The sequence below is a fragment of the Salmo trutta genome, chromosome 28 (assembly GCF_901001165.1).
Source record: "Salmo trutta chromosome 28, fSalTru1.1, whole genome shotgun sequence".
Classification (NCBI taxonomy): domain Eukaryota; kingdom Metazoa; phylum Chordata; class Actinopteri; order Salmoniformes; family Salmonidae; genus Salmo; species Salmo trutta.
The window spans coordinates 28372273-28389194 of NC_042984.1; the positions used below are offsets into that span (position 1 = coordinate 28372273).

The 16922-nt window shown below is 40.2% G+C and overlaps 1 protein-coding gene across 2 annotated transcripts in view; it reads right to left on the reverse strand.

Annotated features, from left to right (window-relative positions):
• Positions 1 to 16922, reverse strand: part of LOC115165938 (plexin A3) — a 125993-nt gene that overhangs the window by 94665 nt on the left and 14406 nt on the right. For both annotated transcript variants that reach the window (XM_029719471.1, XM_029719470.1), the window contains exon 3: positions 12336 to 12518. In XM_029719471.1, coding sequence (XP_029575331.1) covers positions 12336 to 12518 — 183 coding nt within the window. The remainder of the gene's footprint in view (positions 1 to 12335; positions 12519 to 16922) is intronic.

Genomic DNA, 16922 nt, shown 5'->3' on the forward strand with positions numbered 1-16922 from the left:
CAAACCATGTCAGTCTCAAAATATTATGTTTACTTCCTTCACGGAAAAACTAGAAATGCAAAAAAGACAGAAATTACATGAAACAAAACATATATAGTCCAGTGATAGTTTCTTGCCAAAATGTGGTGGTGAGCCCATTATATAAACCCACGACTAACCATAGGCTTGGGTCACTCTCTTGAAATAGGGAGCTAGGCCTAATTAAATTAAAATAGGTTAGATATTACTGCACTGTTGGAGCTAGGAACAGAAGCATTTCGCTACACCCACAATAAGATCTGCTAAATATGTGTATGCGACTAATAACATTTGATTTGATTTGATAAAGAGAGAGTTATCTCTTTGGCCCAACTATGTAACAGATAGCTTGTTTAGTAATGTACGATTCCTCCTCTTTCTGTATTCTGTCCTTGGTAGAAGCCATGTCCAACTCGTCACAACAAGGAATGGCTGACCAATAGGACATTCCACAACAGCAGCAGAGATGTAACTAGGCCAAGAATCAGGCCCATGTCATTCTGTACGACGTTGACTCGTCCACAGAATCAAAGAGGCTTCAAGGTAAATTCAGTTTCACCCTCAAAACCTTTCCTACATTTCACTGGAGGAATGTTCATGCATTTACAGCATAAGCAGGAACAGCTCTGGAAAAAATGAAGAGACCACTGCAAAATGATCAGTTTCTTTGGTTTTACTATTTATAGGTATGTGTTTGGGTAAAATGAATATTTTTGTTTTATTCTATAAACTACTGACAACATTTCTCCCAAATTCCAGTGGGTGCGAGACACTGTGGCTTGTAGGCCTCTCCAGGTCTCACAGTGGGTGTGAGACACTGTGGCTTGTAGGCCTCTCCAGGTCTACACCCACTGTGACATTTGGTGGAGGATCGGGGATGATCTGGGGGTGCTTCAGCAAGGCTGGAATCGGGAAGATTTGTCATTGTGAAGGACGCATGAATCAAGCCACGTACAAGGTTGTCCTGGAAGAAAACTTGCTTCCTTCTGCTCTGACAATGAGGATTGGTTTTTCCAGCAGGACAATGCTCCATCCCACACAGTCAGGTCAATCAAGTTGTGGATGGAGGACCAACAGATCAAGACCCTATCATGGCCAGTCAAATCTCCAGACCTGAACCCCATTGAAAAACTCTGGAATGTGATCAAGAGGAAGATGGATGGTCACAAGCCAACAAACAAAGCCCAACATCAATGTGAAAGACTGGTGGAGGGCATGCCAAGATGCATGAAAGCTGTGAATGAAAATCAGGGTTATTCCACCAAATATTGATTTCTGAACTCTTCCTAAGTTAAAACATTAGTATTGTGTTGTTTACAAATTAATATGAACTTATTTTCTTTGCATTAGTCGAGGGCTGACAACATTGCATCTTTTTTGTTATTTTGACCAGTTGTCATTTTCTGCAAATAAATGCTTAAATGACAATATTATAATTTGGAATTTGGGAGAAATGTTGTCAGTAGTTCATAGAATAAAACAAAAAATAATAATTTTACCCAAACACAAACACATACATTGTAAAACCAGAGAAACTGATAATTTTGCAGTAGTCTCCGAATTTTTCCCGAGCTGTATGTGAAGGTTTGAGCTACCCTGTCACGATCCACAATAGGGTCTGTATTGAGGACTGGTGAGAGTGAATAGGGTCAGTGTTGGTCACGGGGAAAACCGGGTTGTTGTGTGTAGTAGTATCATGCAGGTCACAGACACAGAGCTCTTCTTTGTTGGCCTCTTTATTAAATAACTCATCTCTAATCATCCCATGTGAGGAGGGTAACATTTCCAGGGAAATTTCAAGAGACCCCTCAATAAAAACAAAAAATAAAAACAGTGTTCATTGAAGGTACCTTCATTGAAGTGCTGTCCTCTTAATTCAGGACTCTCGGTTGCCAAGGAATTTCACACACATGCTGCAACTTAAACGGCACCATTCTTGTTTACAGGAAAACAGCAACATGGGTAGTGGAGAGTTGTTAATAGTTAATGACAAATGAATAATGGTGTCCGTCTCAAACACTGTACATAACTACAGAGAATCTGCAAAAGCATGAACATATTAAAACAGTATAATAGGAGGAGAGTCTGGGCCTCTACAAAAATATTCATGCAATAACAGCATGCCTTCTCCTTTGTCAACATAATACATAATACATCTTCACTCATGACCTTTCATCGTTTTTTGGGAGTCCAGAAACAGCAGGGAGTTGATGTGGGGCCATAGAGGAAGAAGAATGATAAACCTGCTGGATCATTTTCCCAGCAGACTCCCAAGGTTAGTTCCAGCCTGATGTTAGAGCCTGCAGTCAGAGAACGAGAGACAGCAGGACAGCAGCGGAATGATAAAATGTGTCAGGCAGACAAAGCCAGGCTTTGCAGCTACGTTGCATTCTGACCAACTGAAAAATGACACAGAATTTTCTTATCGAAATTTCAGAAACTGTTCCAGTTCCCGACGGAGTAGCCTGCACAGTAGTAAAGATGAAGTGAAATGTTTCCTTGCTACAGAGGCCAGCTACTGAATCACCAGGAGGGAGGCAGGAGCACTGGGCCTTTATAGCAGACAGCCAGACACAGGTGCTTAAGTGCTAAACACCCTCCATTTACGACGGTGGCAGCACTGACCTTAAATGAAGTTATGAGTGGTACGCCATTAAATTATAAAAAGAAAATGCCCAGACGAGGGCTTATCCAAGAGGGACAGAGTCGGGCTGCCTGCCCAAAGGGGCGTAATCCCAACACACAACCACTTACTGTACCTGTGTCACATAGGTCAGAGGGGTAAAACAATTATTCTTGACAAGCACATAAAAACAACAACCATAAACACATACAGTAGCAGTAGTAGGAGCCTGCGCACAGTAGTGAGCAATGTCATGGCAGTGAACGAATGACATTGTTATTTTTCACCATGACAATTTTTGGGGGTTCGGGGTCCTCAACTCTTTAACCTTTTTATGTTCCAATTACAGTACATGGATTCTTGTCATAGCATACATTCCCATATTCCAAGTATGGCGTAAAAAAATGCCCACTTTGTGACACCCACTTTGTTCTTCCATCAGCAACATCGCTTCATCACAACAAGTTGTCGGCACATCTGGTCTTAAAGACGGAAGGAAAGATCGGTAGAGAGAATGGGATACACATCTGGAAGCTATTTCCACCACCATGTCTAAAACTCTCTACTGTTTAACAGCTCTCCCCTCCCCATTCTCACCACCGTAGCAGCGACCTCCCTCTCTGGTTCTCCCTATCCCCATGCTCCCGTCAAACAGAACAACAGCTCACTCTGGGCATGGCAAAGCCGATAGGAACAGCTGTGTGGTGATCTACTACTAGTCTGCTACTCGGGTGTTGGGTAATCAGTCCACTTAGGCAACAGAGAGCTTGTCTACAATGAAGGTATGTAGTATAGACATGGACTCTGGGACTGAGGCATCTACAAAAAGGCTGAGGATCTGATGAATCTCTAGTTCATGAATATATTCTGAGGATCTGATGAATCTCTAGTTCATGAATAGATTCTGAGGATCTGATGAATCTCTAGTTCATGAATAGATTCTGAGGATCTAAGGGCTCAGACAAACCAATAGAGTACTTAGCAACTCTGAACGGAATTTGCAAACCGAGTGCGCAACGATTTCACATGTAGAATCGGGTGAAATGTCGGCAGTCAGAGTGGGTGGTCCCTAAAACACAGCACTCTGAACAAACGGCAGACAAACGCTAGATCCATATTCGGTGCGATGTGTGCAAGCCTTACAACCTGTCAGAGATTCACTTGATCCCTCATCCCTTGGAAAGGCTGAGTGCTTAGCTATGTCAATGAATCACCAACCATATGTTTGTGAGACAATGCTTGAATTGCTCGACAACCTTGACAAGGTCAATGAACAGCAGCACAAGCGCAGGAAATATTTCTTAACCATAAGAACATTTTCCAAACAGAATGAAAAGCGTCAAAACCGAAAATGTACAGCTTGGCAGAAAACAACGCCTTTCCACACAAGAACGACAAGGCAGAAATGTGGTAGGAAAAACGCTTGAGAACGCTCCCATTCATGTGATACATGAGTGGACACTTCAGCAGTGGACACTTCAGCAACACTCCCCTTAAAACAACACATGGAGAACAATGGACCCCTGCTCTCCAGACACAACATCACTCAGCCTTGTTCTGGACCGGGGGATTTACAGCAAACAGATTTCCCCATGATCAAACCTGTCGTGGGCCGGGAAGGCTCGTAAATCTAGGCCCTGGCCTGCTCCACAGCCCATTCACACAACACTGATTTATACTGAAGAATTAGCTCCCATACCAATTTGAGGCTGACGCCAGATGCAGGGAGAATAGAACAGGAGACATTGGGATGCAGACCATGTCATTTAGATTAACACCTGACCTGCTTTACTCGTCTACTGCTGTAGATATAAACTGTTATAAGTAATCTTTAGGATGGTGGGCTCTGCTTGAATGTCCTATGGATTGCCAGTGCTGAAAAATGTTGAAGCTCTATAATATACTGTAGTAAATGTCTTAGCTTATGGCAGTATTTCTTATTGAGTCCCAGCTATTCAATATTTCCAGTATCATAAAACGCCAACATCAAAACAACCATTGCTTGGCATCTAATATGAAAACAAAGTACTCAATATTGAAAACTGTTGTTGAAACTTGATTCTTGACGCATTAATTCCCTATGGAAGACGAGACAAGATGACTAGCATTCGGAAAAATAGGCCAGTTTATTCACACACACACTCGATCGCATGCGCTCGTACACACGCTCACACACGCACACACACCAGCAGTGGCACCACACCAACACAAGCAATATTATATACCTGACAACCTGGGTCTCATACACAGCCTGTTGCTTACTCACAGACTATGTAATCCAGAAAGGCCTTTTCCTATTTCAGCAGTAATATATTTCTCACTGCAGCCTCCTCCACAGTGGTGATGGGAATATGAGGTGTACTTGGACCAAGAGAGGAAATGATGCAACCAACCACTGCTGCATTAATGACACTCTACTGTCTACATTTCAATACTTTTTTCAAACTGTTGATTACATTACAGTTGTTTCAGCTGAATGCATCTTGCTCAGTGTCACAGTGTAAGTATCCAATAGTGTATAATAGAATTAGCAGAATCCCAAACAAATACACAGCTGTTCATTACCTACACAAGAGTACAGGTGCAAAATCAAATCAATCGGATGTAATCATCGTTCATTCCTAATTATAACTTTACAGTAATTCTTGCCTGAAAGTATCATCTTACAAATCAATACAAATACGTTAAAAGCAGTGCTCAGTTTGGTTCTCGCCACTTAAAATATTTCATATTTCATAATAGCCTATTCTCAGTTACCCTAGATCTAATGTTGGTTCCTCATTCCTACAGATGTCATTGTATCCCAGTGAAAGCCATTGGTAGGCAGCAGGGAACAGGAAGTACTGGGGCTCATGGGTGATTTCCACATGGCTCCAGAAAGCAGCTTGTGTTCTCTATTCTTTTGCCAAAACAAACAAGCCATTCTGAGAGGAGATATGGTGCAATTATACAGCCTCCTCCTTCATTCTCTAGCTCCCGGTTATGGCAGGTAGTCTAACACTTCACACTGACGTACAACAAGCTATCCCTCAAAGCAGCATTTCACTGGCATAAAAAACATAACATCCACAGGATGAAACGTACAATATCCACTTTCTGTTAACCTTTTACTGCAGTGGGCTAAATCAGGGTCACACAGAGTGTTTCTTGGTAGTCTTAAACAAATCTACTTTGAAACAAAAGTATACACCTCACACACATGGTTATGGACTTAAAAAAATAAGACACATGTACCATGTCAGATAGAGTTGAAATGTATTACATTTTCAGTTCACATCCCGATATTACACTTAATATACATCACAGAAGACTGAAATACAACAAAACTGTTTAACATAGAAACACTGGATTTTCTGCGTTTAAAAAAAATACAATGTTGATTAATTATGAAAAATATTAATAACATTCCACCCATAAGGCCATTAGGTCAATTGACTGCAGGAAAGGGCTACAGGGCAATTCCACCACTTTTCAACATAATTTTCATAATCTCCAGCACAATACCAGTGTCTACATATGTGAAAATGGAGCATTTCTACATTTTGTAGAAGAAAAAATATATAATTTAAAAGATGACATCATCAAAAGTTAAGTTTCTTGCTCCCCCGCGAGCAAGGAACGTAAAAACAGTGATTTTAAAACACTATGAGATTTGCAGTGTATTGGGGAGCAAGATAATACCCTCCCCTCTGGCTAGAAACTATTTGCAGGTTTGGAAATCACTGTTTTTCATACTTTTAATCCTACCCTGTGATGTCACAGAGAAGCATTTTTTAGGACATTTCTTCTTCTCTTTTTAACCACAGATCATAGAAATGCCCCGTTTTCAAATTTGTCGACACTGGTATGGTCCTGGAGATAATGAATATGAGGTTGAAAAGTGGCAGATTTGCCCTTTAAGTAGAACTGTGATGAAACCTATCTATTTGGTTTCTTTGAGGAATATACAGTGAGCTTAACACCAAAGCAGCCAGTGGCTGGTGGGAATAAGCCCTTTTAGATTGTGTGAAAATGTTACTTCCCTGCCCGGGCTTGGCCTCTGCAGTCTCCTGCTTTTTCTTTCGCAATAATTCATTGTCATGCACCACTAAAACATGATTCACTCACAAATTCAAACCTCGACCCACTAAAATTGTGTGTTTGCAAATAATGGAGTTACAGTTTTTTAATACACCGAATTAATTTATGATGATGATCTATCTGCATTTAAGACAAGTGTATTAAAGTGGCGAAATGGGAAAATCTGCAGAGAGATGATCATAATTGTCTCGCTGTATTATCATTAAGCAGATAAACATATTAGGTACAGAATCCTCTTGACAGACACTGTCATCAGTATGGGCTAAATACTGCAAACTCTGTTTGTAGGCATAGCCTTGTGACCCAGTCCTTTTAGCAACAAGCAAGCAGATGGAGGTAGGGAATATATTGAGACATGCATCAACAGGAGACCTCATAAATAACTGGAATAGAAAACAAAACACGAGACTACTCTCCAAGGAGAACAGATTCTAACTAAACCCGTGCTTTTCAGTGTGTATGTGAGCACAGTTTAATTTCTCATCTGGGAATAGGATGGCAAGAATACAGAACTGGGGTGTAATTAATTTTCCGTACGAAGCATTATAATTACTGTGTCGAGTGAAAAGTAGCAAAGTCAGCCTCTACATCCTGCCCAACATCTCGTCTAACATTAGATGCTCACTCTCAACTGCAAGTGAATCCTGTAAAAAATAAACACAACAGACCTCCCATTTAACATACACAACAAGGATGACGGACTGTGGCATTTATAATAGAATGATTATTGATTCCAATAAAAAACATGATCTTACGTTTGAACTATAAAGATTTCTTCTCATCCAATCTCAAGCTATTATGTCAAATGCAGAGCACAGACTAAATGAATTGACGCTCAAAGATAGAAGGATAGTTTTAACCCAAAGGAAAACTAGAGGAGGGGTGAAAGATATTGGAGTTGACTGGACAGGAAAGTAAGGGGATCATTTCTCAGAAGCACCATTTGGAATACTGTTATTGTTCTAGGCAGTGGGCACAGAGGGTAGAGTGAGTCATGGGGTGGTTTTTATTTTAACGTTAACATTGTGGGGGTAGACCCTGATTCTCTCTGGTAGGGTGCAAAACTACATTCTCCTGACCACAAAAACAATGGAGGGTGACTGAAATAGCATCATACAGTAGGAACTCTCCCAATTATTGTCACATTTAGTGGTGGTATCATTATGTCATTAAGTCCAAAATTAATTCAAAATCAGTGGTCACCAACCCGGTCGATCAATCGTTTCTGTACAAAAGCCAACTATGAAGGCATAAAGGCTTGCGCTCCTTTTTTTGATGTTGCTTTGTTAGTGGTAGGTACACTTGATTCAGAAGCCCTACGCACCAGGTAGGCAAAGTGTTACCATTTTGAACCATTTAATTTGACAAACTCCGCCTACCCTGCGGACCGGGAGATTTGTGGCTAAATGAGTATGCCTACTGCGCTGGCCAATCAGATAGCTCAAATCACTGTGCCTACCTACAGCGTCCACGACCCTGGCCACAGCAAAGTTTGATACTAGCCTATATAAGATTTTATAACTTTTAAAACCATGAACAGAGATAGACTGTCGAAGAATACAGCAAAGAGCTGCTGTTTTTATGCGTAAGTTCAAGTCTACGTTTTATTCAGCACTGTCAACACTTTTTATTCAACACTATTACAAAACATAAAACACACTTCTCTCTACTTCCGCTGCAGCTGCAATGAAGCTGCCAATGCTATTGATATTCCTGCGTTTTTTAAATTATTATTAGCAGCTCATCGTGTCTATTTTAATATCGAGAAGTATTTCACTTTCTCTGGTTTTAGGAGCAACATGAATTTGTGCTTGAGGCAGATGTGGTGCAACTCGAGTTTCGCCATCAGGTGGAAGATGGTGTCACATCTCTCTGGTCAGTCTCACCAGAAGGAAAGGAAGGAGAGAGCATGGACTGTGAGAGGCTGACCCTCTGCTGCTCTCTACCTCAACCCGCTGAGACTAATGCTGTGTTTAAAACAACTGGGAACTCGGAAATCTCCGACATTAGTGCGTTCAAGACAACTGGGAAAAAACAAGGTCAAGTCATGACGTCAGTGAACTTCAAGTCAGAAAGTCAGAGCTCTAGAAAGATGCCCGAGTTTTCAAGATGGATGACGATTCAAAACGAGATCCAACTGGGGAAAATCATTTTCAACGGTCATCCAACTTGAAAACTCAGGCATCTTTCTAGAGCTCCGACCTGAAGTTCACTGACGTCATGACTTGACCTCGTTTTTTCCGAGGTCCCATTTGTCTTGAAAGCACCATGACCATCAGATGCAGGTATCGTCAGTCCAGTAAAATAAAAAAGCTAATTATTATCAAATCAGCTGTGCCTTGTAAGTGCTACACCAACTGATCTATTTTGTTATCAAAGCTCGAGTTTTGGAATATAATATAGTCTGAGAAGAACAATATTGGCAGGCCATGCATATAGCCAACATGCTGTAACAATATATTCTGTCCCTCATTTCTACAGAACTGTTTTTATTAGGTTAATGTTACAGTTTTTAAGTATTGTTTAAAAAACATCTGAGCAGTAGATCTCGGTTTGCCTTTTGACTTCAAAAGTGATCTTGACTCAGAAAAGGTTGGTGACCACTATTCTAGATGGTATTCCAATAAGTATTTTTACAGTTAGACAGTTATGAAAGCACAAAATCCAATGTTTTTATTAATCCTAGACGTCACTGGTTAGTGCTTATAAGCACTATCACCATGCACTCTTCTACCACTCCGTTTCCCTGCCAGTCTGAGGTTCACATACTGATAACAAACCACAGATCCACATGAGGGGATGTGATCAAAAATTGCAATACGTACGTGTATATCAATCAAAAAGGCTATAATGCATAACACATAGAACTACAATGAATTCAATAGACTAATAATAATTATCTATCTATAGAGTTGATGTCATTAGTTAAGACCCACTAAGGTTTTTCTTTTTCAGAAATGAAGTGCAACTAAGGCAGAGGTTTCCTAAAATAAATTAATACTTTTTGACGTGGCGTTGAATATAAACTACATTTAAACCCAGTGGGACTCACTGCTGATGATGTTCATCTATTTTAAATGATAGAGCAGCGATGATAACTTGTGTCAACCCAAAATAAATCCATGCAGAAGAAGGAGGCTGGGCATATACTACCGCCAACTCAAGTCAGAAAGGCCATATCTATACAACACAAAGTCCCAAACTAAAGAAACATCATTGATTTTCATAAAGCTTTTATAGAGTCAACTGAGAAAAGACCTCCATGGCTTCCACTAAACTAATGGAATATTCAATCCTGTTTTTGACAGAACAAGCATTCTACATCAAGCAACAACAAACTGTGAACCATAATATTCATGCATAAAATACCTAATAATGAAGGGAAAGCATTGTAATTTACAATTTTGTAAAGTTAGTGTGGGTGAGGTGGAAAAAGGATTCTTGTCCATCAATAATGACAAACCACCTGGTTTTGACAAATTAGATGGAAAGCTACTGAGCATGTAGTGGACTATATTGCCACTCCTATTTGTCATATCTTGAATCTGAGTCTGGAGAAAAATGTTTGTCCTCAGACCTGGAAGGAAGCCAAAGTAATTCCACTACCAAGAATGGTAAAGCACCCTTTACTGGTTCTCTTAGCAACAAAATTGTGTTTGACCAGATACAATGCTATTTCTCTGTAAACAAATTGACAACAGACGTTCAGCATGCTTATAGAGAAAGGCAATCAACATGTACTGCACTGACACAAACTAATGATCATTGGTTGAAAGAAATCGATAACAAGAAGATGACTGATGATTGTGGGAGCTGAATTGTTAGATTTCAGTGCAGCCTTTGATATGATTGACCATAAGCTGTTATTGAAAAAACGTATGTGTTATGGCTTATGTGTTACCTCTGCCATATAGTGTATTCAAGAGCTATCTATCTAACAGAACAGAGAAGGTTTTCTTTAATGGACACTTCTCTAATGTTAAACATGTAAAGTGTGGTGTACCGCAGGGGAGCTCTCTTGGTCCTCGATTCAACATTATACATGTCAGCAGCCACAGCTGGTGAAATCACTGCAACCATAAACAAAGAGTTGCAGTCAGATTAAGAATGGGTGGCCAGTAATAAACTAGTCCTGATCATCTCTAAATCTAAAATAATTATATTTGGTACAAATAATTTCTTAAGTTCTAGACCTCAGCTGAATCTTATAATGAATAACCAGGCTGTTGAGCAAGTTGAGAAGACTACATTACTTGGTGTTCCCTTGGATTGTAAACTGTCATGGTCAAAACATATTGATTTAATGAATGTAAAATGGGGAGAGGTCTGTCCGTGATAAAGAGATGCTCTGCTTTTTTGACACCACACTCCACAAAGCAAGTCCTACATGCTCTAGTTGTATATTATCTTGATCAATGCCCAGGCATATGGTCAGGTGCTGCAAAGAAGGACCTAGAAAAACACCAGCTGGTCAAGAAAAGAGTGGAACGTCTTACTCTTCACTGTAATCAGAGGGATAATATCAATACTATGTATGCCAGTCTCTCTTGTGGAGAGACTGACTGCATCGCTTCTTGTTTTTATAAGAAACATTCATGTGTTGAAAATTCCAAATTGTTTGCATAGTCAACTTGCACACAGCACTGACACACACACTTATCCCACCAAACATGCCACCAGGGGTCTTTTCACAGTCTGCAAATCCAGAACCAATTCAAGGAAACGTACAGTATTATAGAGCCATGATTGCATTGAACTCCCTTCCATCTCATATTATTCAAGTGAACAGCAACCTGGCTTTAAAAAATAGATAAAGCAACACCTCGCAGCACAACGCCTCACCCCTATTTGAACTAGATATTTTGTGTGTATGTACTGACAGATGCTACAGAATGTAAATCTAATACAGTATATGAAAATGTTAATGATAAATGGTCATGATAAATGTAGGCCTAGAATAGTAGGTCTTTCTGCGTTTCTTCTCTCTCTGTGTTTTACATGTATGCAGTTCTGTCCTTAAGCTGTTCTTGTCTATTAATGTTCTGTATTATGTCATATTTCATGTTTTGTGTGGACCCCAGGAAGAGTAGCTGCTTGTCACGCCCTGACCAGGTGAACTCGGGGATGTTGGGTCAGGGTGTGTCATGTTAGGTATTTTTCCTTGGTTTTTGTTTTGTTTACGTTTTAGCCTTGTGTAGGCTCTAGGTGGGTTGTTGTCTCTTTTGTTTGAGCAGTTAATGATCAGGCATTTTCTTGGTTTTGTGTACGTGTTTAATTCAGTGTAAGAATAAACATGTGTTCGCTCCCAGCTGCGTTTTGGTCCGCTTCCTCATCACCCGACGCCAATCGTTACACTGCTGCTATCACAACAGCTAATGGAGATCCTAATAAAATACCCCCAAAAAATACCAATGTGCTACAAATATTTAATTACATTCCAAAATAAATCAGACAAAACGGTTGGTGTTCGGTGAAATCCCATCTCTGCCTCCAACACCAGAGCTTCCCCAGGCCTTCACCTTTTAAGCATTCATGTAAAGAATTCTAACACAGCTACCGGGGGAATAATTGATCGGCCCAACTGAACAGAAAGAATCAGAATTTCTCTCTTTACCTTTTTGAGGTGTCCGCTGCGGGTTCCCACAAACACCACTGAGTGGTCTCCATAGGTGTAGGCTGCTACTGCTCCCATGCCATCTACGCGGTCGTCATACAGAGGGGTCCCCTCTATCACCCGTAGACCCCCCAGAGGCTGGTTCAACACCAGCCCACAGAAATCATCTCCAATCTGCTTTGGCTGCAAAACAAAACAAGAAGGGGACAATTTTCAAAATGCATCAAGGTATTGGATCAAATGTAGCCTATTTACTAATTTGGGACCTGGAATACACAAAACGGTAATAGGTTTTGGGAGCTTTCACTACACACCTCTAGGGGTACATAAAGGAAAATGACAATGCAATTAATTATTAAGATAAGAAATGTAATAAGAAATACCCCTCTGAGCACAGGTGAAACTGCATGTTAAATAAAGATATTAATTTTGTTCTGAAAACTACACACTGGGCACAGACTTGTTCAACGTCTAGTTTTGATTTACATTTGGTTGTCAACTAACGACAATTCAACATGAAATCAACCAAAAAATGTAACATTTGGTGAAGAATATATGAAATTCCCTTACGTTAATCACTTTTTTCAAATCCAATCAGTTTTCCACGTTGATTCAACATCATCACATTGAATATTTTGGTTGAAATAACATGGAAACATGTTGATTCAACCATTTTTTGCCCAGTGGGTAGGCTGACCATGTCAGTCTGAAACATGCCAGTGTGGGAGGAGCAAACGGTTGCTGATGAGCCTTTATGAAGGATAAGTATATCAAACAAGGCCTGTGCCAGAGTCTGGCACGCACACTCTCATTAAGAGGTCAAGGGCTATCGCTGTGCATGAGAAGGGGCTGATAATGCAGATGAAGCAGGCCATAATTTATCAAAAAGAGCCCATTTGCATCAGCTATGGGGAGCCCTGTTCCTCCTAATAAAAACATCCCCCGCCTTCCTAAAGGGATCCAGGTCAGCTACTGATGCTTGTTGTTCTCCTCTCCATCTGCCTTACTCTGCCCTAAAAACTAACGAGGTGGGTTTGGGTGGGGGTGGAGTGCCCTCAGACATTATAAATGTACAGTACAGTTATGGGAGCAGCTCTTCAACTGTTCCTGATTTCAATCCCTGAGACAGGTACCCTAATAAGATGCATTCTTTTAAATACCCTGTTGTATTTAAATGGTTCACAACTTAACTGTATGTTTTATGAGATCCCTCAGGAAGCTGGGAGACAAATAAATTATACTGTAATACAGTGTTATGACTGGAGTCAGCTTCATATGAGAACCTTCTAAAGGAAACGCTTTCAGAATTTTTTATCCCGGATAAAGTTGCTGTAACATACATTTTTCAATTTTTAAAACAATGTATAGATCAGCAGGGATTTTTCATTCTGCAAAAAAGCATCTGGATGGTAAAAATACCAAAATAGTCGTCATAGCGTCATAAAGGTGGAGAGTGGTTAAGATATCATAGGCCTAGAACGGGTTCACAAGCCTGTTAAGGCCAGAAACCAAACCCTAATAGGGATTTTTTCTTCTCTTAATCATATCACAATCAACTTTTACCAGTTGAATGTAGACACACACAACAAAAATAGCATTACAATCAAGGGTTGGAACTGTTTCAGGGAACAACATTTTTTAGTAACAGAACCCGAACCGAAAACAAAAGTGATCTATACTGTTCCGGAACAGAACCGTTATACTAAAAGCATGGGAACCGGTTAATAACATTCCTTTACATTTCGGGCCTTTTTTTCCAGTCCCACAGAAATCGCAACAAAGCGCCTATGCAAAGCCCCAACTCTGTCACTCAGAAACATATTCCAGCATCTGCCTTCCAGCTGGAAATCTTTGCCAGTGGGTGTGCGTAGGCTACCTGCCCCTCCCCTCCCCTCTGAAGCATAGGTTACTGTAGCCTACTGATGATGTCACAACCATAATTCAGAAATTAGGGAGGTATTTAATTAGAGAAGAAGGGATTGACTTTTTCAATGTAAGTTAAGGATACTATAGTTATCACGTTTTACATTGGATTTATTAACTACAATAAGGTAAGTTAGCCTAGTGGCAGGTAGCCTAGTGGTTAGAGCGTTGGACTAGTAACCGAAAGGTTGCAAGATTGAATCCCTGAGCTGACAAGGTAAAAATCTGTTATCCTGCCCCTGAACAAGGCAGTTAACCCACTGTTCCTAGGCCGTCATTGAAAATAAGAATTTGTTCTTAACTGACTTGCCTAGTTAAATAAAGGTAAAAAATGTGTTTTTTATTATAGTGCTGCTCTACACACACAATCTTGTTAGCTAGCTAGCTAGCTAGTTAGCTAACATATGTTCTGGTCCAACGTTAAACCAACTTGGAAGTTTAAAGACAATAAAAGTTCCTCCATAGAAGCTGCTCCTCTGTAGGTATAATTCTTTAGGCCTATTTCAGATTAGAGGTCGACCAATTAATCGGAATGGCCGATTAATAAGGGCCGATTTCAAGTTTTCATAACAATCGGTAATCGGTATTTTTGGCCACCGATTTGCCGATTTTTTTGTTTTATTTTATTTTTTATAAATATTTTTTAACTAGGCAAGTCAACTGACTTGATGATGGCCTAGGAACGGTGGGTTAACTGCCTTGTTCAGCGGCAGAACGACATTTTTAACTTGTCAGCTTGGGGATTCAATCTTGCAACCTTACGGTTAACTAGTCCAACGCTGTAACCACCTGCTTTACATTGCACTCCACGAGGAGCCTGCCTGTTACGCGAATGCAGTAAGAAGCCAAGGTAAGTTGCTAGCTAACATTAAACTTATCTTATAAAAAACTCTCAATCAATCAATCATAATCACTAGTTAACTACACATGGTTGATGATATTACTAGTTTATCTAGCCTGTCCTGCGTTGCATATAATCGATGCGGTGCGCATTCGCGAAAAAGGACTGTCGTTGCTCCAACGTGTACCTAACCATAAACATCAATGTCCTTCTTAAAATCAATACACAAGTATATATTTTTAAACCTGCATATTTAGTTAATATTGCCTGCTAACATGAATTTCTTTTAACTTGGGAAAATGTGTCAGCTCTGCAAAAGAGTCAGGGTATATGCAGCAGTTTGGGCCGCCTGGCTCGTTGCGAACTGTGTGAATACTATTTCTTCCTAACAAAGACAGCCAACTTCGCCAAACGGGGAATGATTTAACAAAAGCGCATTTGCGAAAAAAGCACAATCGTTGCACGACTGTACCTAACCATAAACATCAATGCCTTTCTGAAAATCAATACACAGAAGTATATATTTTTAAACCTGCATATTTAGCTAAAAGAAATCCAGGTTAGCAGGCAATATTAACCAGGTGAAATTGTGTCACTTCTCTTCCGTTCATTGCACGCAGAGTCATGGTATATGCAACAGTTTGGGCCGCCTGGCTCGTTGCGAACTAATTTACCAGAATTTTACGTAATTATGACATAACATTGAAGGTTGTGCAATGTAACAGGAATATTTAGACTTATGGATGCCACCCGTTAGATAAAATACAGAACGGTTCCGTATTTCACTGAATGAATAAACGTGATAGTTTCTGGATTCGACCATATTAATGACCTAAGGCTCGTGTTTCTGTGTGTTATTATGTTAGAATTAAGTCTATGATTTGATAGAGCAGTCTGACTGAGCGATGGTAGGCACCAGCAGGCTCGTAAGCGTTCATTCAAACAGCACTTTCGTGCGTTTTGCCAGCAGCTCTTCGCAATGCATTGCGCTGTTTATGACTTCAAGCCTGTCAACTCCCAAGATTAGGCTGGAGTAACCGATGTGAAATGGCTAGTTAGTTAGCGGGTGCGCGCTAATAGCGTTTCAAACGTCACTCGCTCTGAGACTTGGGAGTGGTTGTTCCCCTTGCTCTGCATGGGTACGATGCTTCGAGGGTGGCTGTTGTCGATGTGTTCCTGGTTGAGCCCAGGTAGGAGCGAGGAGAGGGACGGAAGCTATACTGTTACACTGGCAATACTAAAGTGCCTATAAGAACATCCAATAGTCAAAGGTATATGAAATACAAATCGTATAGAGAGAAATAGTCCTATAATTCCTATAATAACTACAACCTAAAACTTCTTACCTGGGAATATTGAAGACTCATGTTAAAAGGAACCACCAGCTTTCATATGTTCTCATGTTCTGAGTAAGGAACTTAAACGTTAGCGTTCTTACATGGCACATAATGCACTTTTACTTTCTTCTCCAACACTTTGTTTTTGCATTATTTAAACCAAATTGAACATGTTTCATTATTTATTTGAGGCTAAATAGATTTTATTGATGTATTATACTAAGTTAAAATAAGTGTTCATTCAGTATTGTTGTAATTGTCATTATTACAAATAAAACAATAAAAAAAATCGCCCGATTAATCGGCAGCGGCTTTTCCCGGGCCCCCAATAATCGGTATCGGCGTTGAAAAATCATAATCGGTCGACCTCTATTTCAGATAATGCATGTCAAAACAAGATGCCCAGCATTTTAAGGCAAGCTTCCTCCATCCTCTCTCCTTTTCCTCAAAATGTCAGTTGCATCTTGCGCCCTACACTGTGACTGG